Below are 19,939 nucleotides of genomic sequence, written 5' to 3' on the forward strand. Positions count from 1 at the left end.
GCGCCTTCCATTAGTAGTACTGTGTACTTTGCAAGTAATGCTGTCTTTGTCAGGTGACGAGCATTGTTTCATTACACCATATTGAAGTACCGTCACTGTGTTGTGTACCAGCACCAACACTGATAACATGGAAGCGAACATACAACGTCACAGTACGTACAGTACATGATGTACATGTCATGGTACATATAACGGTGTCCCCGCCTGCTGCTGAGAACACATGACTATGACTATTATTATTATTATCATCATCATCATCATCATCATCATCATCACAGCGTTGTGGGAGTTCAAGCAAATTGCCAAGTGAGGCATCATACAGCCCCTAGTATTGCAAGTACATGGTAGAGGACAAGCGAGAGCGCCACACCTCACACAACCCACCCACCGGCCGCTAAGAGCCTCAACCACCAGAGACCCGCTTGCCGTTGACGTGTCCGCTAGTGCACCGCTTTTCTTCTCTTCGGCGGTGACTGTCCGGGGGGCGGCTGCCAACTGCGCAAATTCAGTTCCCCGCCCCTCCTCCCCCCCCCTTTGAGTCGTCTCCGCTGACTGGCCCAGCCCTTCGCGTTTGTGCATGTTGAAAAAGATTGATTTGATCCATGGCGAGTATGCTGCAAGCACGGTCCGCCCTGGTGCTCTATGGTTCCGAAACGGGAAGTGCCCAAGATGTGGCTGAAGAAATGGGCAGGATCGCTGAACGTCTTCGCTTCCATACCGAAGTCGCAGCCCTGAATGCCATCACGCTTGTAGGTTTGGCTTGGTTCACCTGTTTGGCCCACACACGACCATGTCCTGGTTGTGTGATCGTGTGGTGTGGTGTGGTGTGGTGTGGTGTGGTGTGGTGTGGTAGTGTTCAGTGGTTGTGTGGTAGTTGACGCCGCGTAGAAGCAACTGTTGCACCATCCTGTCGTCCTCATCGCCATCTCCACGACGGGCCAGGGCGAGCTGCCTGCAAATAGCCAGGCGTTTTGGAAAGCGCTGCGAAGTGCTCGCCTGCGCCCTGGCTGTCTCGACCAGATCAAGTTCGCCTCGTTTGGTCTTGGTGACACATCCTACCCCAAATTCAACTGGGCGCATCGCAAACTGTACAACCGACTGACACAGCTGGGCGCTCATCCCATCTGTGACCGTGGCGAGTCGGACGAGCAGCATCCAGAAGGGTGAGTGACCTTCTCCCCTCACAGCCAACAGGTTTGCTATGTTGCTGTGTACGGCCCATGCCCCCCTTGATCTCTGCCTCATTGATCATGGTCCCTCCTCTTGGTAGCAAGTTCTGACTTTTCAAACTCAAAAAAAAGCATTGATGGTACCTTCCTTCCTTGGTCTTCCACTCTACGCCAACGCTTGCTGCAAGAATATCCTCTCCCAGACGGTGTCGAGCCAATACCAGACCATGTCCTGCTAGACCCGAAATGGACGCTCGACCTCGCAGATGCCTCTCCAGCCAAACCCACTCTCCCATCGCATCCTGCTCAAGCAGTTGGCGAGACTAATGCCGACGACGAATCTCCATCCTCGGAGCTTCTCACGATACCTGGGGGTATCACTGCGCGTGTGACATCCAATGAAAGAGTCACGCCGCAGAAGCACTGGCAAGATGTTCGTCACATCACATTCGACCTTTCAGGTACACATCCATACAGCCCTGGTGATGTCCTGACAGTCTATCCGAAGAATTTCCCTTCAGATGTATCTCTACTCTTGTCGACAATGGGTTGGACATCCATGGCTGACACCCCCTTGCGTTTTGTGCCGTCTTCATCCTTCACCTCACCTAACGCTACCCTACCAATACCTCATGTTACCAAAGACAGCACTGTCACGTTACGAGAGCTTCTCACAAGTCATCTCGACATCATCTCCATACCCCGCCGCTCCTTCTTTGCACAAATAGCACACTACACCTCCGACGACTTCCACCGAGACAGGTTGTTGGAGTTTACAAACCCAGAGTATATTGACGAGTTGTACGACTACACCACTCGACCTCGCCGTAGTATTCTCGAGGTACTTCAGGAATTCGAAAGTGTCAAGATCCCGTGGCAGCACGTGTGCAGCATCATCCCCACTTTGCGCGGACGTCAATTCAGCATTGCGAGTGCGCACGATCCAAAAGCCACTCTGCAAGACAAGACACGAATGGAGTTGTTGATAGCCATAGTAAAGTATAAGACCGTCATCAAAAGGATCAGGCAGGGCGTTGCGACTCGCTACATCGCCTCATTACAGTCTGGTCAAGACATCACCGCCACATTATCAAAAGGCGGACTTGGTGTGTCCCAAACAGAGATAGATAGACCGGTAGTCATGGTCGGTCCAGGCACAGGGGTAGCACCTATGCGCTCGTTGATCTACCAGCGAAGACTTTGGCGAGAGCAAGCGAAGCAACTCACAAACAAGTCTGAGCCGTCAACAGCTACAGGCACGCAAGCCGAGGACCTGCTCTTCTTCGGCTGCAGAAACGCAGACGCCGACTACTATTTCAAGCACGAGTGGGACGACCTGCGCGCTGCCGGCGTCCCTCTACAGGTTTTTGCCGCTTTCTCCCGGGACCAAGTATGTTCCTTCTCGCTTTCCATGTCCTGCATTTCCTCTCCTATCTTTGATGACGATGATGGCCTTGTTCGCTCCCATGTTTTACTAACACATACCCCCAGCGGCAGAAAATCTACGTCCAAGACCTCCTTCGCCAACAAAGCGCCCTCGTCTACAACGCACTCGCCACCCACAATGGTATCGTGTACATCTGCGGTGCCTCGGGCAAGATGCCCCAGGCTGTTCGCGAGGCACTCATCGAAGTATTCCAGAAACATGGGAAACTGGACAGAGACAGCGCGGAGAAGTATCTTGTTGCCTTGGAGAAGGGGGGGAGATATAGGCAGGAAACTTGGTGATTGTTCATCCCTCCCCCTGTTGTGGGTTCGGAATATATGGGCATCTACCAGGTGGAATATTTGTGTTGGACTCGGAGTCATCCATACGCTGGCGGAGGTAAATATCAAGATCATATGTGATGCATGTCATGGTACGCATGATATCTAATACAGAACCACTCAGAAGCAAACAGTACTCGCACTTTTACTTCAACAAGCTCGCCTCGCCCTCGTCCTCATCTCACTTGATCTCTGCCCACGGAGCCAACGCCTCATGAAGACGCTTCCACCGCCCACCCTGCCACTCACACACTCGCCCCCACTCCGGCAGCGTCTCCTTGAGCATCCCCAACCACCCACCCACCACCATATCCGCATACGACACCGTCCGCCCCTCCAAAAACGGTCCCTCGTCATCATACCGATACAGCGTCGCAAACTCCCCCATGTCCGCCTCAAACGCCTGCAAAATCTTCTCCCGCTCCTCCCCCCGCACCACCAAGTCCTCCCAGCTCCCGAGCCCAAACCGGCTCGCAAAATCAGACTTTGTGAGCTCCGCGGTCTCCGGGTTGAGCGGGAGGCCCGCAGACGCAATCTTGATGTGCCGAGTAAAGAGGGCGTCGACGTGGGCGTTGAAGACGCGGTGCACGCCTATACTTGCCGGTGGAAACAGGCGCAGGCCATGATCTGGGTACTGCGTGTCGAGGTAGACGGCAATGTCAAAGGAGTCGCCAATGTAGGTATCCGTAGCGCCGTCGTGGATCATGGGTAGTGTGTAGAAGTCGCTGCCATCTGGCATTTTGCGCACCGGCGCGACATTGTGTTGTTGACGGATTTTTTTCACGTCAGGGAGCTCGACCCATTCGGTTTTGTAGGCGAGCTGTTTGGCGTTGAGAGCGTATCTGGGAGTTGTTGGTTTAGTAAAAAATTCCAAAAAAAAGCGGCCTTGAGTGCGAGGTAGAGAACAGGGAATAACCTACCGTGTTTTCCACGGATTCGGGGCGTAAGTCCGCCTTGGGGGCCCCGATGCTATATCGAAGAAGCGAATGGGATTTTCCGGATTCGACATTCTGGACAATTATATCACAACTCTAGTCGAGGAATTGCGTAATTACACTGTAGGTAGTAGTAGTAGTACGGTAATAGTAAACTACACTCTAACCATCCAATATCCCTCGGACATCCGCAGTCTTTATGTACCCGTACTTTTCCAACCAAAGGATCAGGATTCCTAGGTACATCTACATTTACGTCTAACCAGCCCCGCCCTGCAAACCAGCTTGCATAGCTTGCACAGCCTGCACAGCCTCGCATCATGAATCCGCTACCATTACCGTACCGGTTATTACCACATTTGAGTCATCTCGCGTCGAAAACCATCTGGTTTAGACCATGCAGAGTCCCTCGTGCGTCGCTCATGGTGTATTGAGCGTCGGCAAGATGGGGAGATGGGGTCGTGCTGGACGACTCGGAGATGCTGGAGGTGAGTCATTGTGAGTGATGGGGGTGGACGGTGGGGCGTGCTGCCAAGACGCCAGGATGGAGGTGCCGATGAAGCTGCGAGGTGTGGTACCGGTATACCCACTGCTTGTGGATTTTGCAAAGTGGTGTTTAGAGTACGAAATGGAGAGCTTTTATGCACTGCGATTTCATCGGACTTGTCGTACCCTTCGCCTGTATATTCACATGGAAAGTTCACAGCAGATTATCAGACCATCATCTCAAAAAACTGAGTACGAATATACCGGTACCGTGCAGAGTCCATCTCGGAAATGGCCTCTGTCTTCAAGGCTTCGAGATCTAGGTGATGAACAACGTAGAACGGAACATTGGCTACCGTTTTCATCGCCTAGATGAAAGCCATACGGTAGAAGCCATGTGCCCATCTCCAACACCGACCGTTCAAATCGTCCAGGAAACTTGAATTTCGATGAACAGCATGTGCAGTATCTAAACACCTGGTCCATAAGCTTGGACCTACTTGATCTCAGGTACATGGGACGTGAAATCACAATATCTATCATAACCCTCGACACTCCATTTACTCCTCATAAAACCACACATTCTACCTCTTCCCTCACCAACTCTCCTCGTAAAGCAAAAACACAGCCCATCAGCACATCAACACGCTCAAATCGCCTTGTACCCATTCTTTCATTTCATAATTCATGACTATATCAACTCAAACACAGGAGACAGGAGACACCAGTTGAAACCACAATCACCACAAAACCCTAAAGAGGAAATGAATGTAAGTCCACCCCTATCCATCACCCCTTCACCACAAAAGAATAAAAACCAAAACCCCACTACCTCACCACCTCTTGTAAAAAAAAACTACAATCACCGTCGTCAAAGCCCTCACTTCTTCTGCCCCCCAGTGTTGGCATTCTTATCCCCTGCGCTCTGAGCGCGCGAGGCGAAGCTGCCAGACGATGTATCCTTCCCCCCCGTAGCCTGGGTGTGTGTATGTTAGTTGTGGTATTCTATTTAGTCCAAGGGAGAGAAGGGTTGGGTGATGGTATCACAGCTGAGGTATCACAGCTGAGGGGGGGGGGGTGTTACCTGGGTAGACTGGATCCTCGAGGCATCCGAGGAGGTCATTGGGGTGGATTTCCCGCCGTCCTTGGTGTTACCGGACATTTTTCTGTTTTGGGTTGTTTGTGCTAGGTTTGGTTTGGGTTTGGGTATTGGGATGAATTGGGATGAATTGAATCTGGAGATTGCAAAGCTTCGTGGTGAGGGACATCGTGGGGAGGATCGTGGTAGTTCTTAAGCAAGTCTATGGTCTATGATTGCGGGGTATGATGTGTAACGTTGTACGAATTAAACCGGTTTGTTGTTTGTCGGGGTATTGTGATGATGGTGGTGGGGAAGTATGGGCGAGTCGGGGGGCTTCTTTGCGTCAGGGGTCGGCCAGTGACTGTGAAATAGATTGCATGGCAAATAGCAAAGATGGCTGCGGGATGAAGACTCAGTGGAGGGTGGAGTCGACGATGTTGTAAATATTAGTACGAGGGTTGTTTGATAGCAAGAGTGGGGAATTGAAGAGGGTTTTGTATATCGATCGACCCCTGATTTCAGATAGGCTACCACAGGTAGCCTCACCCTGTCGTAGAGGCCGCATAAACTCACAGATTCTCAGTAAAGTTGCCACACACCCCATCGCTCAGCTACCTTTCCGTACCAACACTTCATCCTCTCCACGTATCCCCTCTACTCCTCCAAGCACCACCCCGTCTCCCTCCTCCTCTCCTCCCCCGTCCCCCTCGCGTAGCATACCCCTCACTCCACGGCCCTCTATCCACCCCAACCTCCACCATCCTATCCTCCTCATCAAAACTATACTTATACTTCACCTCCATCTTGATACCTCTCCCCTTTCTCGTCTCGTCCGGCACCCAATCCCGACTTGTTTCCGCATCGAGTTCCTTGAGGCGGAGACTGGAAATCTCGTCAGACACAGGGAGGTAGAAGAGTTGCGGTTTGGCTATTGTGGAAGCGAAGAGTTCATCTAGGGTTTTGAACGGCGCGGTGATGTCTGGACGGGTGGGGTCTGCAGATGGGAGGGTTGTGGGTGTAGGGAGCGAGGTAGACGGGCCGCCATGTACATGAATGCTGGCGCGGGGACCCCGGGGCGCGTTGGCCGGCGCATTAGAGCCTACTTCTTGGAAATTTGCGGTTGTTTCGCCGTCTTCGGATGTGCTGTAGACGACTTCGAAACGCTTTGCGGGTGCAGAGCGGCCGCTTGCTCGGGCTTCTTTGTCCGCGAGGATGGCGTCTTCTTCCTCTTTGATCCAGGCTTCTACGCGGTCGGAGGGGATGAAGTCAACCCAGAGTTCTTTCCTATTGCCCTCTGGTGGCCAGATGGAACCGTGGAGAGAGGCGCGGACACGGGATGCAGCGGTCGTGCTGGTGAAGAGGACAAGGGCGTGGGTTTTCATCGCGTCGAGGAAGAGTGATTTGATAATCGAAGAGTCCGGTGAGCTTGATGGTGGGGAGGCAAGTGAAATTAGGTGGGCGCGTAGCGGCTCAGGACGTAGAGGCCGCATAAAGTTACGAATGTAGAGGGCAGATGTTACTGGGTGGAGGGCAGGAATGGTGGGCCTGTCGTCTGTTATAGCCTCAATTGGCCGATCATCTGAGTTAGATTTGACTAGATCCTTGTATCGAGAGGTGTTCTCTTTCTTTTCGCGCTTAGTGTCCAGATGCGTGGTTGGGGACTCGGACTCTGCTGGCAGATCGTGGTTGGCGTCCGCGTGCTCATCTATTCCCGTCACAGCATCACTTTCTTCAGGCTGTCTCTGACTCATGACGACGTCGTCATCTTCCTTGAGATGGACCTCTGGCGCTGGATCCTGAATCGGCCGATGTTTCTTCGCCTTGATGTCTTGCAGAGGCTGATCTGGTGAACCACTTCTTCGCTTGCGTTTTCTCGAATCGGCCTCGAGCTCCTCTGTATTTAGTCTCGACGTCTGCGTTGACTGCTCTGGCAATGCAAGTGGCTCCGATCCCTCAACCGACGGCTGCTCGCTCTTGACCTTGTCTTCCAATACCGTATCTTTGACCTCTTCTGGCAAATCAGAGTCCTGCTGCGTCAGATGCAGCGCCTCGGCAGCCGGTCCAGGCGCATCAGGCAACTCATCAGGATCGGAGACTTCTTGTTTTTCCACTTTCGACTCTTCGTCGGCCGGTTCAGTGACTCGTGGTCCCACAACATCTTCAGGATCTGCAGGCGGCGCACTGAAGACTGCTGCAGGCTGGATGGTGCTCGCTTCTTCTGCATTTGTCGAGTCCTCGGCCGAGTGTTCCATTGCCTTGATCGTGTTCGGTGGTGGCTCATCACTATCAATGTGTGATACGTTCTCTGGTAGCCGGTCTGAGGTTGGCGGAAGTATTGTGGGTTCAGTCTCTCGCGACAAGTACTCTTTTGGTTCTGCCATCGCATTAGCCAATGTCCAGTGCACCACGGAAAGCATTGTACGCATACCTCCAGCATCAGAAAGTGCAGGCCCCGGGACTTGTGATTGAGTTGTCTGCGCATCTTGTCCTGCCTCTGGTTCGACCGGGCCGACAGGATCTAGCGGCGCATCTGCGACATTCTCGTTCGCTGTTGGCGCATCTGAAGCTTCTGCACCAGCGCCATCTGCTTCCTCCAACTTCTCTACGATCTGCGCTTTCCGCGTGAGTCCAGTGCTAGGAATGCCGCGGTCCTTGAGCAGCTGTCGAAGCTGCGCGACAGTCTGTTTGTTGTAGTCGGACATTTTATCGCTGTCTCGTCGCAAATGCGTCAATGCGGTTTGGTGAAATCAGAGGCCAGGATCGCATGAAATTTTGCGACAACGTAGAATGTTGGGCGAAGAAGCAGAAGATTAAGGGGGAAAGAGTGAGAGTCCTCGCGTTGGGGGAGTCAAGCAACAGGCCGGGGCTTTGGTCGAACTGCAAACGTCAGGCTTTGGCGAAGTTTACACGCGTCAGGAACTGCCACGCTAGTTCTCCCTCGGCATGAAAGCTCTCAAATGGCCCATGCGCTACGTGCGGAGATGGCTTCCGCGTGCCGATCAGGCGATCTTCGGATGCTGATTGGACTGTGATGTTACTGTGTGTTAAGTATCCGCCCATGTAGAGTATTTACGGCGAAGATGGCATCGATCTATGACCACCCGCAGTATCTATCTATCTGTTAGAACTTGTGCGATGCCCTGCCCTTCGTTTTTCATCACTGGGTAGGCGGAATGTTAGCATGCATCGTGAAAAGCATGGATGGTACCAGAGCAGTCACGGATGATGCAGTCACAAGTGTTCGGTGTTATAGTCATTTTCATCTCACATGCTATCAATACGTCCTATGGACATGGACAATCGCGTTCTTTTACGCATGTCCACAAATCTACCACTCCCCTACACTTCCAATCTCAAAAACTCTACTTAGCAGCCTCCATCACATTCCGTTCAATCCCACCCATCGCCTCCCTCACCCCCGGACAAAAATGCCGCCTCAATATCTCCCCCTCCCAGACGGTCCCCGCAAACGGATTGCTCCCCTCAATCTCCGTCTTCAGCGGATCAAACACACCATCTCCTCTCCTTTCCTCGGTATTGAACAGCGGCGCTACCTTTTTACCATGCGTCTTTGTGATTCGGTTGAGCAAACCCAACATGGCCGTGCAAGACTTCTCTGGTAAGTGCAGAGAGACAGTCATCAATTGTTTGAGAAATGCTGCGACACGCAGGGGCGGGACGGCACGGATGGAACTTGCAGGTAGGAGAACGGAGGAGAGAGAGCGGATGAGCAGGACGATGGTGGTTTGGACGTTGACCTTAGCCGTGTCCGCGTGCGAAGTTTCCGAGCCCGGATCAGCGAGATGTAAAGACTTGGACGAAAGCTCAATGTCTGGGTTCAGGGCAACAGGATGGAGTGTCCGATAAAGATGTGTGATGAAGTAACTGAGGTCAAGTTTGAGTGCTGAAGCCGTCTTTGCGCCGTCCTGGCCTTCGAGCAGCGCGAAGGCGGTGATGACGCAGAGGAGAGATTCGCGCGTGAGATTGCGCTCAGGGGCTTCGTTGTCATCGTCGGATTCATCTCCTGAAGCGTCTTCATCTTCTTCCACATTGGCGGCTGCGGAGAGTTCGGCAGTGGCGATGATGTCGCGCAGGGCCTCGAGAATGTCGCCGAAGAAGTCTTGGTTGATAAGGTGGGCGTAACGTGCTAGACCTTCGAGGACAGCACCCATGAGCTTCGGTTCACGAGCTTTGAGTATGCGAAAGTAGGCGACAAAGACCATTTTCAGCGTCTCAGCTTGCATCCTGTCGCGCTCCTCATGACTGACGGCTGCATCGGCCTCTTTGAACTCCTTTTCGATGGCCTTCTTCTCCTTCAGTTCTTTACGGAGTCGCTTAGTCCGAAACTCGCGCTTTTGTTTGCCCTTCTTGCCATGGACCTCGAGCTCTTGCTTCTTATCAACCGAATGATAGGATGCCTTTTGTGCAAACTCGGACAGCAAACGCAGATGCAAGAAAGTGTTGAGAACGCTCTCATCGAAGTGGTAGTTCCGGCTCTTCATCATCTTAGTCAGCATAGTGACTGCCTCCAGTGCTGCTACACCGTCCTCGTCCGTCGCAAACAACGTCTCCAACGCTTCCCGGCATTTCACAAAGTCTGCATCCACACGTCTCGTGCTCAGCTTCCCAATCAATATTTTTAGCAACTCTCCGCGAAAGTTGAAATGCGGTACAGCATTGAGCAAATTGCAGGCACAGGTCACAGCCACTGAAGCCAGTCCTGCAGCCTGCTCATTGTTTGACCCACTCGATTTCGCCAGCTTGGCCAAGTGCTTGACATATGCCTCATAACCTGACACGAGCTTCTGTTCGAATTGGCGCAGTTTTTTTACTTCCTTGGAGATCTTCTCCTGCATCTTTTCCTCGGAAAGCGGCCGTATCCTATAACCTGGAATCAAATCCTTATAGATGGCTACTTGGGTAGCTAGCGCCAGCTTCTTCACTGTGATATTCTCAGAATTGGCAATGGCCTCGAGTGTCTTCAAGGCATGGATGTGTTCTTCCGGGTCTTCGTTGACCAGGCTGGCAATTCGTGCCAATTCTTCTTTGGCCTCGAGGATCTGTTGTCGTGCGGGTATTTTGGGTTTTTGCTCCTCGACATCTTCCTCCCCAGACTGCGCCTCTTCCTCCTCGCCTTCACTTCCAGACCCAAGAAAGCTGTCCGACTCTTCTTCCTTCAAATCGTGCGCATTCGGCGGCGGCGCAACCCATCCCTCAGTGGTCCTGACGGGAAGCTTCTTCGTTTCCTTCTTCTTGTTCAGTTTGCGTGGTCTCGTTTCATAGTCCTGCTCGAGATCCCATTTCGCCGCATTCTTCAAAAACGTAGTCTTATGGTCCTCGGTCGCACTATTCGTTCGCGCAGCATCTTCAGGTGGAGATAGCCTTCTCCTCTTCGCAGCCGGGACGCGCGACATGTCGTCAAAAAAGTAATATGTGTGTGTTGGAAGAAGTAAAAGTCACAAGCATATGTGCAACAAAGTTTCGCGCTTGCAGTTGGGAAATTTTGGCGGAGGTCCGGCAGATAAAGTTATCTCTCCTCTCACCGCCCACGCCCCACTTATTTTTCTAGACCTTGTAACTTGCAGACTTGCGACTGCACTGTGCAGCAGCGCAATCTTCCATATCGCATTCGTTCGACACAGCACACTTCAAAATGAGACCCCTCACAGAACCTGAAACGAAAACTCTCTTCGAGAAACTCGCGACCTACTGCGGAAAAGGCATTGCAAACCTCATTGCCGACCCAGCTGGCGGCTCAGACCGAAATGTTTTCCGCATACAGGTAATTCCACTCCCATATTCACTTTCCCTCTTCCACCCTATGAACTATGAGCAACTCTCTTCCATATACTACTCTCCAATCGTTCTCAAGTCCAAATCTCTATCTATATCTAACCCACACAACTCCCCCAAACCTTCAACCCCCCAAAAAACCAACCCTACTAACCTCCACCACCCCAGGGCTCCCGCGTCTACTACGTCCGCGAATCTCTTGCCAACCTCGCCACCTCAGTCGCGCGCGACAACCTGCTCAGTCTCGGCATCTGCCTCGGCAAGTTCACCAAGACGGGGAAATTCCGGCTCCACATCACAGCGCTGAGCGTCGTCGCACCGCACGCGCGCTACAAGGTGTGGGTCAAGCAGAACGGCGAGATGCCTTTTCTGTACGGCGGAAACGTACTCAAGGCGCATGTGGGCCGCTGGAGTGAAGACTGTCCTGAACATCAGGGAGTTGTGGTTTTGAGCATGAATGATACGCCGTTGGTAAGTGCTGGGCATTCTATTCCGAGCATGCGTGGGACGTGAGAAACAGTTGGAGATTTTGGGGGCTAATGTGTGAATCATTGCAGGGCTTTGGTGTCAGCGCGAGGAGTACGGCAGAAGCGAGGAAGTTGGATCCGACGGGTGTTGTCACGTTCAGACAGGCAGATATCGGCGAGTATCTGAGAGAGGAAGACACGCTGTTTACGACTTGAGCAGTGATATGATATGGGTATGCATGGCGCAATGGATCACAAAACTGGGTGCAGAGCGAGCTAGTAGGATATGAGAGTACAACGACGCCAACTTCTTGCAAGGCGAACAAGAGTCTAAAAGTGGCCCTGAATCTCAAGACATTCAAGCGCTATTTCCAGTTCATCAACATAGCATAGCTGGCTGCGGTGCAGAGAGACAGATGAGCTAGGTTGCGCGGGTGGGAAAGCTGAACCCACTCGAAGTCTAATACAAAGCGCTCTTTCAATGATTCAAGGTTCAAGGCGTTTACTTTTTTTGTCAATTGGACATTATACTTGTACATCTTCTCAAGGCTCTTCTCTTTATCCGCTCAATACACAAAATGTACAAGATTCCACTGCTACGCAGGGGTCGATTGTGTAAACAAAGGGTATCAATCTCCTTCTACACATCCAGCCTATTCCATTTTCACACGCAGAGAATGAAATGCTTCATTGCTACAGTGTAAGCAGGCAAACAGCGAATGAAGACTGCTGTCACTGGAAAAGAGGAATTAATCTGGCAATTCATTCATCCCAGTTTCTCGAGCAACTTCCTTCTCCTCCTTTCGACCAGTTCTTGATTGACCTCGTCTAGCGTGGGTACCTTCCACCTGGCCCCATCCCCTTCGTCGCCTGGCAGCTCCATCCACTCCTTCTGGGTCTTACTCGGCTTGTCGCCCAAGTCATCTGGCAACGCCATGAACTCGTTCCAAGCCGCCTGTTCCTTCTCCTTTTCATACGCAAGCAACGTGCCATCCTCCTCATCGAGATTGTAGCCATAGTAACCCGCGTCCACCTTCTGCCGCAACTCACTCCTCTTCTCCCTCCCCTTGTCCATGTCATCCTCTGGCCGCGCCTGCCGCTCAAACAACTCCTTGACACCGGGTAATTCCTTTGCGCGGCCAAAATACCGATACCCCTTGCCACCCCCCGGTACCTCTCTGCCCTCCTCATCCAGCACCCTGCCGCCACGCATGTAATTCGGCCCACCCAAATTGCGTATCTGACTCTCCCACATGTGTTTTTCGCGCATCAGTTTGTTGATTTCGTCGTTGAGGTCGCGGATTTGGTAGTCGGACAGGGCTTCGTCTTGGATCTTGGTCACCTTGCGCGATATCTCCTTGAGCACTTGGCCGCGCCATTTCTCGCATACAGGAATCGACGTGACCTGTGTTATCATTTTCGGCCGTCGGGTTCGTGAGATGTCGATGATACCGGCTTCGGCGGCTTGCGCGGCGCGGAAGCGGAAGAGCATCGAGTGCGCTTTTTCAGAGTTGCGCGCCATGTTTGCGGTTGTGTGTTGGGGTTGATTAAGAGGATGTGGGTGAGGGTTTAGAGGGCGACTTGCGTGATGTGAGTTGTAGGTGATGCGCTGATGGTGTGGTGTTGTGGATGTGGATGCGCTCCTCTTCTGGGTCTTTGATTAAGGGTGTCGCGCCCTGCGAGTGTCTGATATGAACAAATAAAGAGCTGCCCGCAGTCGCAGAATGAAAGATTAGGATTCGAAAGGAAGGCGCGACTGGCGACAAATGGTGTTTGTTGGATGTTGCTTGGGTGGAAGTGATAACGCGTCGACTGTGAGCGAAAGTTTGGTGTTTCGAGCAGCTGCTAGCGGTAAAGCACGGCAGAAACCTTCCCATGAATCTTGGCAGATTCCAGGCTAAGATCCTACCTGGCTATTTCTGGCCTGTCTGGAGATGAGTTCGCATGATGCTTATGCTAAGTCTAGCCAATCAAACGTCACATTCTCTATAACGCTCATTTGCAATTTGGATGTTTGTATTCGACGTCTTTCTATCAGTCTGACCCCCAATCGTCAAGGCGAAGTTCTAACACATTACATATGTATAGCGAAACTCCTAGTAATATAAACAGGGAATGCCGAGCAGAAAAACAGACAAGAATTGATACTGTATGCGACAATGTTGTATGTTGGGAAGAACCCGCATCAAAGTTGCGCGAGACTCGAAAGATAGAATCGTCACCAGGCGGCCGTCTCAGTGTACCAGCACCAACCCCATTCAAGTTTGCTGCAGATTTCAGTCAAACGCTGTCTGGCCGTTGAACGCCATGTCCAAATTTGTTTGATGTCCCAGTGGGACTTTATCAGTGGCTTAAACCGTACCCAACCAGAGAGGAAATGCCCAAAGACCGCAAGATCGACAGTGATGTACAAAGGAAAAAGGGATCGGACCCCAGGAGATGAGTTTAACGCTAAAGAGAGAACATGATTAGTCAATTTGATAGACTATGAGGTGGGCGTCTTCAAGACGAACATGAAAATAGGGAAAGGAATGAGTGTAGGTTTGGGAGGAAGGTCATGCACCAGCTCCAAAGTTGGCCGATTCCATTTCAGTCTGATGACGAATACGATCGTTGCGCGCCTCAGCATGCGATTCGACGCGGGAAGATGTGCGAGAGGTTGACCGCGGTTCGTTGCGGGAGATGCTGCGAGGCTCGTTGCGAGATTCGGCTCGAGAGCTGATGCGTGAACTCATGGATCCTATGACAGACGGCCGTGGGTTCACAGTCTTGTGATTGTGCCGATTTTGAACCGAATCTTTGTGGAGGTGAGCAACGTCATGTTGTCCTTCTTTCGTCAGCTTGTGTAAACATGGCATGCCGAGTAATACTTACCGCCACAACATGCCCGAACATTGGGCATGCCATCAATCTCTCGCTCGTGCAGGTGCTCATGGATCTCACGACTGAGATCCAAATTGGAACCCGTGGGTTCTTCCGGTGTGATCGAATCTTGCACGCTGACCCGGCTGGCATAGGACACTCGCAACGTAGACCCCGGGCGAAGGAAGGTGGGTATTCTTTTACTGACCGAGTTCTGCAGAGCCTCCGTAGATGACATGCGATGAGGAGTCGCTGCAGACGCTCTAAGTGTTGGAGTTTCTGTGTAATGGGGGGAGACAGTCCGCCTGGTGTTATGTGAAGACACAGAAGCCCTCGAGCGACCTGTCATCCGCGACGTGCTTCGATAACCGCCATTGAACTCGTCTTGAATCTCATCAACCTCGGGTGATCCCGGTTGAAGTCCGTTCTGCTGCCGTTCTTGTTGCTCGGGTGTATCTGTAGTCTCATCGACACGTTTGCAAAGATATTCTAGCGCTTGAAACCATGTCGTGTGCCGCCTGGCCGTGGGAGCTGTGAATTTTATGGACCGGCCAGGAGTTGCGACAATTAGACTCATTTGATGAAGCCCAGGAGGCAGAGGGTTCGTGTCCTCGACTTCCTGCACAGACACAACAGCCACACTCTTGGCCTTCAATTCCGTTTTGCCAGCGCTTTGTGGATCTTGATCGCTCCAGTAAAGAGTTCTTGTGTAAGGGTGTAGCCAAAAGAACCGTCGATGACGGTTTTCAGACATACCACCACGACCCGTTCTGCGTGTGTACTTCCAAAGATACTCGCCAATCATCGTTTGGGTGATGCCCTGTATCTGATCAGGATCAGTTGCACCAGCTGAAGTTCCAGTCTGCACGAAGGTCGGACCACCAGGAATATTGAAACGCTGGTCAAGCTCGGACGTGAACGACGACAGCGACGATCGGCGGCTGAGTGGAGAGGACGCTCCGCTTCGGGCATCACCGCGCTGAGAGAGACGATGTGCTCGTGGGGTCGTGCCATTGGTTCTAGGCGACGGTGCAAGACTATTGGACTTAACAGAAGGTGTTTGCGGACGTCTCTTGTAAGCCGACGCAGGCATGGCAGGTGGACCCATCGATCCTGGTGTAGGAGGAGATAGCTTCTGAGCGGCTGCAGCAATGACTTCTTTGTGATCCGACGGAAGAGGAGGTGGAGAGGCGGCCCGTGAACGAACACTTCCAGCACTGCCAGGTCGTCTCGAAGTCCGGCCTGGTTCGTTTGAGTTTCTCCTAATTGGTGAACTTGGGGGTGACAACGACTTCTCAACAGCAGCTGAAGCAATCGCACTGCTCCATCTAGGGTTCCGGGCCAACAATAACTTGTCTATCTGCTCTGCCGACACCATAGTCTGTGTACCCCCATCGGACATGAGCTTTCTAGGAACCTTGGGGAATGCGTTCAGGTCGATTGGTGTGAGTGGCTGACGAGGTTCTCGATCCCTAGGCGATGGTGTAGCTGGCTCGGCCGATGATTTACTCTCTGTCCCATGTGTTTGGACAGATTTCAAGGTGCCGAGGGACAGTGGAGTTGCTCGATGTGCAGTACCAGGCCTCGAAGGTAGTAGTACTGGTTCCACTACCTGACTTATGACAGGAGACATCGTCAAAGTGGGCGTCTGGATGTGATGCGATGTAGATGGTCGACTTGTCGGAGTAGGGAGGAACGCTGGGAGTGTCGGAGATTCTGGCTGGGTGTCTTGTACAGTCCGAACATTAGAAAATTGCTGTCGAGGTCGCTCTGGAGCGACTGATGCAACAGGTTCAGTAACCTGCACGCTGATACCAGACAGCTCCGGCAATGTGCGCTGCACCGGCTGGCGAGGTTCGGTCTCCTGCCAAAATGTTGTCGAAATTTGTGCCGGAGGCGCTCGTGGAGGCTCGATTGGTTGCGTGGCTTGGGATGATAACATTGAGAATTTCGGTGGCGCTGGTCGAGTTGGCTCCCTAGGCTTTGAGTCCTGATAGTAAATCGTAGACAGCGCCGGTGGTGACGGCTTTGGTGCTTCCATAGGCTCTGTCGACCAGGATGACAGAGAGGAAAACTGTAAGCGCGGAAGTTGTGGTACAACAGGCTCCGTAGCTTGAGAGGTCATCTTGGAGATCTGCGAAATGACCCGAGTTGGTACGGCTGGCTCCGTGGCCTGAGAGGACATCGTGGACAACCGTGAAACCGCAGGCTTGACTACAAGTGGCTCAGTTGCTTGTGAAGATGCTACTGTGCTTATAGACAAAGGTACACGAGCAATATTCTTGGGCTCGGTGGCATGAACCGACAATGTAGACAACTGCAGGGGAATTCGCGGTGTGTTGAGCGAGTGGGCAGGCTCACTGGAATCTGGAATAGACTCATCCTCGAGTGTCCTTGTCGTCTCTGTGGTTGGGCTGGGCTCAACAGCAGATGATAGCAACGCAGCAGGAACTGCCGTTCTAATGGCTATACCCTCTTTAGGTTCAGTGGCTTGGTGCGTGATGGTTGACACATCCAAGGCGGAAGGTAAAGACTTCTGCACAGTTGGCACGATAGGCTCGGTATCGTGCGTGGAGAAAGGAGATAACCCTAGAGATGGGCTTGCCATGTGGCGTGGTTCAGTTCCATGAGCTGATACCGCTGAGAGATCCAACACGTGGGCAGTCGGAGTAAGAGGCACTGTGTCTTGGCTAGACAGTGTCGAGAAATTCGACTTGGGTGGCACGGCGAGTTGCGGTGCTGTATCTTGGCTGTACAACGTTGAAAAGTCTGATTTGGGTGCCACAGCAAGTTGTGGCGCTGTATCATGGGTAGACAATGACGAGAGGCTGAGAGGGGGCACAGGCGCCGGTTGTGGTGTCGTTGCATGTCCGGTGACGCTTGAAAGTTGAAACACTGGCACAGCAACACTCTTGGGAACTGTATCCTGAGCAGCGAGGGAGGAGAATCCCAGTCTTGACGGCATCGGAGTTCGGGGTGAAGTCTCATGAGCAGAGCAAGACGACACTTGCAGTTTTGGGGGCAGCGGGGCCTGCGGTTCTACTTGGTGGCTCACGACAGAAGATATGACCATGTGAGTTGGAATGCTGGCCTCGGTCATTGTGCCCGAGTCCACCATCATCGGCCTAGGTGGATGGAAAACAAGGGGCGATTTCTCGTAGATCGCCTTCCCAAGTGCGTCAGGCGAGGATTCGCGAGATGGGAGCACACTCGATCGGCTCGGTGTGCCTTCAATATAGCTGCCCTCATCATCATCCCCACTAAGATCTTCGAGTTCGGCAAAAAGACTCTTGCCTTGGGCAGGAGTGCTCCGATTACTATTGCTTATGCTGGCCGGGGAATCCCTTGCAACAGACGGAGTCCGAGTGAACAGATCCAATGCCCCTCTCGGCGTTGAGGCTCGTGAGCTGCCTGGTCTGCTCCTGAGTCTAAGGCGCGAATGTTGATGATTGAGTGGTGTTCGAAGCTCCGTGTTCTCGTACTCATCACCCGAGTTGGAGGCTGTACTTTCGTACGAGTCGTGATGGCTGTGTCTGGCTGGGAAGGATCGGTTGCTGCGTGGTACCGACCGCGCACCGGCCTCAGTCTCGGTCAAGTCGTCACTACTGTCGCCATCAAGAGTCTCGGCTCCCGTCTGGAAAGCATCTGTCTCTGTGGTTGTGCCATCACGTTCGTTGGCAGTCTCAAAGGCAGCATCCGAGGTGTCATTCGCAGTCTCAAACCCTTCGTTTGCACTTGTTTCGGTAGCTGAGCTGAAGCCACTTGAGACTGCCCGAGGTGTAGGATTGAAAGACTTGGGTTGACGACTGGGCGTGCTGACTTCATCGTCCTGCTCTTCCCATTCATCTTCATCGATGACGACTTCCTGAGTACCTCGAAGTGCCCCAAGACGGTCGGGACGAGGAGGTTTCTTAAAGGCAATGCTCTCATTCTTCCTGCGCCGACCTGCACTAGTCGGTACATTCAGAGCGCGATCCTTCTCAAGCTCGTCTCGAGCGTCTTGGAGCATACGCTTTAGTTCGACCTTCTCGGTTTTCTCGCGGTGAATATTGTTCTTGAGCTGCTGAATCATACGATGAGCATGTTGAAGCGAGTGTTTGAGAGTCTCCGATTCAAGCATTCCATGTCGCGGGGTAGCTTTGCTGGGCGACACTGGAGGGGTGTGCTCTGGAGTATGAGTGATGCCTTCTTCTCCGCCATCATCTGCTGAGGTATCTTCAACTTTCACATGGTCTTCGCCCTTCATGCGGTATGCCACAGCCCGGGCTAGATCCTGATTTTGGGCTGTGAGCTCTTCGACCTTGCGCTGCATAGCACCTCGCTCCACTTCTCCCATGGCGACGTTCCTACGGAGACTGGACAGCTCGGTCTCATGCTGTCTGATCTTGTTGACATGGTCGTCGGCCAGCTTGGTGTGCATCTGCTTGAGCTCCTCCAATTCGCGTTCAAGCGTTGAGTTTTCAGATCGTGCCAGATTCAACGCGTGGTTCAATCGATGTTCCCTGTCCGCTGCTGATTTGGCTTGTGCCTCTACTTCGCGAACCTGCGTCTCCAAATTCCAGTTGACATCTTTGAGGCGCGATTCGCTCTCGTCCAAGGTGCGTAACCGTTGAGAGAGGCCCTCGACTTCAATTTCCAGCTGCGATCTGTCTAGGTCTATGGCTTTGAGCGTTTCCTCTTTCTCGAGAAGAACAGCCTGTAGCTCCTTCAGCTGAGACAACAGGGACGTGGATATTTCAGTAGCAAGAGCGATGTCGTTGATGCGGCTAGGTTGTTGATTACGCTGCTTCCGGGAGGGGACGCTGACTTTAGTGGGCGAGTTTTGGGCTTCACTGGAGTAGACTGAACCGCCACCGGTGATGTCGGTCTCACCACTTGGGACGCGGGACCTTGGGAGGAAAGCGCGAGCCGTTTCTCTTCCCACTTCATTGAATTCCTTCTCGAGCTCCGCTAGCCTCTGGCGCAGCTCTGGCCCAATGTCATCCTCCTGTTCCTGCTGCTCCACCTCTTCTAATCTGCTCTCGAGCTCTGTTCGCTGTTGCAAAAGCGCATTGCCTAGGTGTGATGTCTCTTGCAGCCTACGTGTTGTCTCGGCCAAATGTGCTTCCAGGGCTCGTTTCGCTTGCATAGGGGAGCCGTTGAGGTACAGGGAGAACTGCGAATTATCAAAAGCGGAGTATCGCTGCCTTTGGCCATCCTGCGCTCTGTTGGTGAAGGGATCGTTGCCATGGTGGCCTTCCACCGCCAGCGCGCCCGGCTGGAGGTGCGCTGACGCCATGATTGTGAGTCCGGTCTATGGCTAGCGTTCCATATCCCAAGTATAAAAGAGTCACTTCCTGGAGGGGATGAGGCGCGTGCGTGTATTAGGTGGTAGAAGGG

At 52.6% G+C, this 19,939-nt stretch overlaps 7 protein-coding genes across 7 annotated transcripts; 2 read left to right on the top strand and 5 right to left on the bottom strand.

Annotated features, from left to right (window-relative positions):
• Positions 1-611: 611 nt before the first annotated feature.
• On the top strand, positions 612-3,154 carry IAQ61_007182 (uncharacterized protein; the record flags this gene model as incomplete). Its single annotated transcript, XM_003840830.2, has 6 exons — positions 612-749; positions 889-1,163; positions 1,302-2,559; positions 2,661-2,801; positions 2,975-2,994; positions 3,061-3,154. The coding sequence occupies 6 exons, from the start codon at positions 612-614 to the stop codon at positions 3,152-3,154; spliced, it is 1,926 nt and encodes a 641-aa protein (XP_003840878.2).
• Positions 3,118-3,945, bottom strand: IAQ61_007183 (uncharacterized protein; the record flags this gene model as incomplete). Its single annotated transcript, XM_003840829.2, has 2 exons — positions 3,118-3,778; positions 3,857-3,945. The coding sequence occupies 2 exons, from the start codon at positions 3,943-3,945 to the stop codon at positions 3,118-3,120; spliced, it is 750 nt and encodes a 249-aa protein (XP_003840877.2).
• A 562-nt stretch (positions 3,946-4,507) lies between these two features.
• On the bottom strand, positions 4,508-8,345 carry IAQ61_007184 (uncharacterized protein). Its single transcript, XM_066097479.1, has 3 exons — positions 7,867-8,345; positions 6,236-7,812; positions 4,508-5,333 (listed from the first exon to the last, which is right to left on the bottom strand). The coding sequence occupies exons 1-3, from the start codon at positions 8,138-8,140 to the stop codon at positions 5,238-5,240; spliced, it is 1,947 nt and encodes a 648-aa protein (XP_065952521.1). The 5' UTR covers positions 8,141-8,345; the 3' UTR covers positions 4,508-5,237.
• A 455-nt stretch (positions 8,346-8,800) lies between these two features.
• IAQ61_007185 (uncharacterized protein) lies at positions 8,801-10,852 on the bottom strand (the record flags this gene model as incomplete). The annotated part of the gene is made up of 1 exon (XM_003840826.2): positions 8,801-10,852. One exon carries the CDS (start codon positions 10,850-10,852, stop codon positions 8,801-8,803), a length of 2,052 nt encoding a protein of 683 aa, XP_003840874.2.
• Positions 10,853-11,091: 239 nt separating this feature from the next.
• On the top strand, positions 11,092-11,914 carry NIP7 (ribosome biosynthesis protein nip7; the record flags this gene model as incomplete). Its single annotated transcript, XM_003840825.1, has 3 exons — positions 11,092-11,220; positions 11,400-11,702; positions 11,789-11,914. 3 exons carry the CDS (start codon positions 11,092-11,094, stop codon positions 11,912-11,914), a joined length of 558 nt encoding a protein of 185 aa, XP_003840873.1.
• Positions 11,915-12,464: 550 nt separating this feature from the next.
• On the bottom strand, positions 12,465-13,220 carry ISY1 (NineTeen Complex (NTC) component; the record flags this gene model as incomplete). The annotated part of the gene is made up of 1 exon (XM_003840824.1): positions 12,465-13,220. One exon carries the CDS (start codon positions 13,218-13,220, stop codon positions 12,465-12,467), a length of 756 nt encoding a protein of 251 aa, XP_003840872.1.
• A 1,033-nt stretch (positions 13,221-14,253) lies between these two features.
• On the bottom strand, positions 14,254-19,838 carry IAQ61_007188 (uncharacterized protein; the record flags this gene model as incomplete). The annotated part of the gene is made up of 2 exons (XM_003840823.2): positions 14,254-14,528; positions 14,573-19,838. The coding sequence occupies 2 exons, from the start codon at positions 19,836-19,838 to the stop codon at positions 14,254-14,256; spliced, it is 5,541 nt and encodes a 1,846-aa protein (XP_003840871.2).
• Between the last annotated feature and the right edge of the window lie 101 nt (positions 19,839-19,939).

The sequence above is a fragment of the Plenodomus lingam genome, assembly GCF_022343315.1.
Source record: "Plenodomus lingam strain CAN1 chromosome Unknown contig_27, whole genome shotgun sequence".
Classification (NCBI taxonomy): domain Eukaryota; kingdom Fungi; phylum Ascomycota; class Dothideomycetes; order Pleosporales; family Leptosphaeriaceae; genus Plenodomus; species Plenodomus lingam.

What these genes read in the sequence shown, in the direction of transcription:
- IAQ61_007184 (XM_066097479.1), bottom strand. Translation starts at nt 8,140, where the DNA reads ATGTCCGACTACAACAAACAGACTGTCGCGCAGCTTCGACAGCTGCTC. An exon ending in TGCACTTTCTGATGCTGGAG is followed by an intron (nt 7,813 to 7,866) that starts GTATGCGTACAA and finishes ATGCGATGGCAG; the next exon opens with AACCAAAAGAGTACTTGTCG. An exon ending in GGAGAGGTATCAAGATGGAG is followed by an intron (nt 5,334 to 6,235) that starts GTGAAGTATAAG and finishes ACACACACCCAG; the next exon opens with GCTACGGGGGGGAAGGATAC.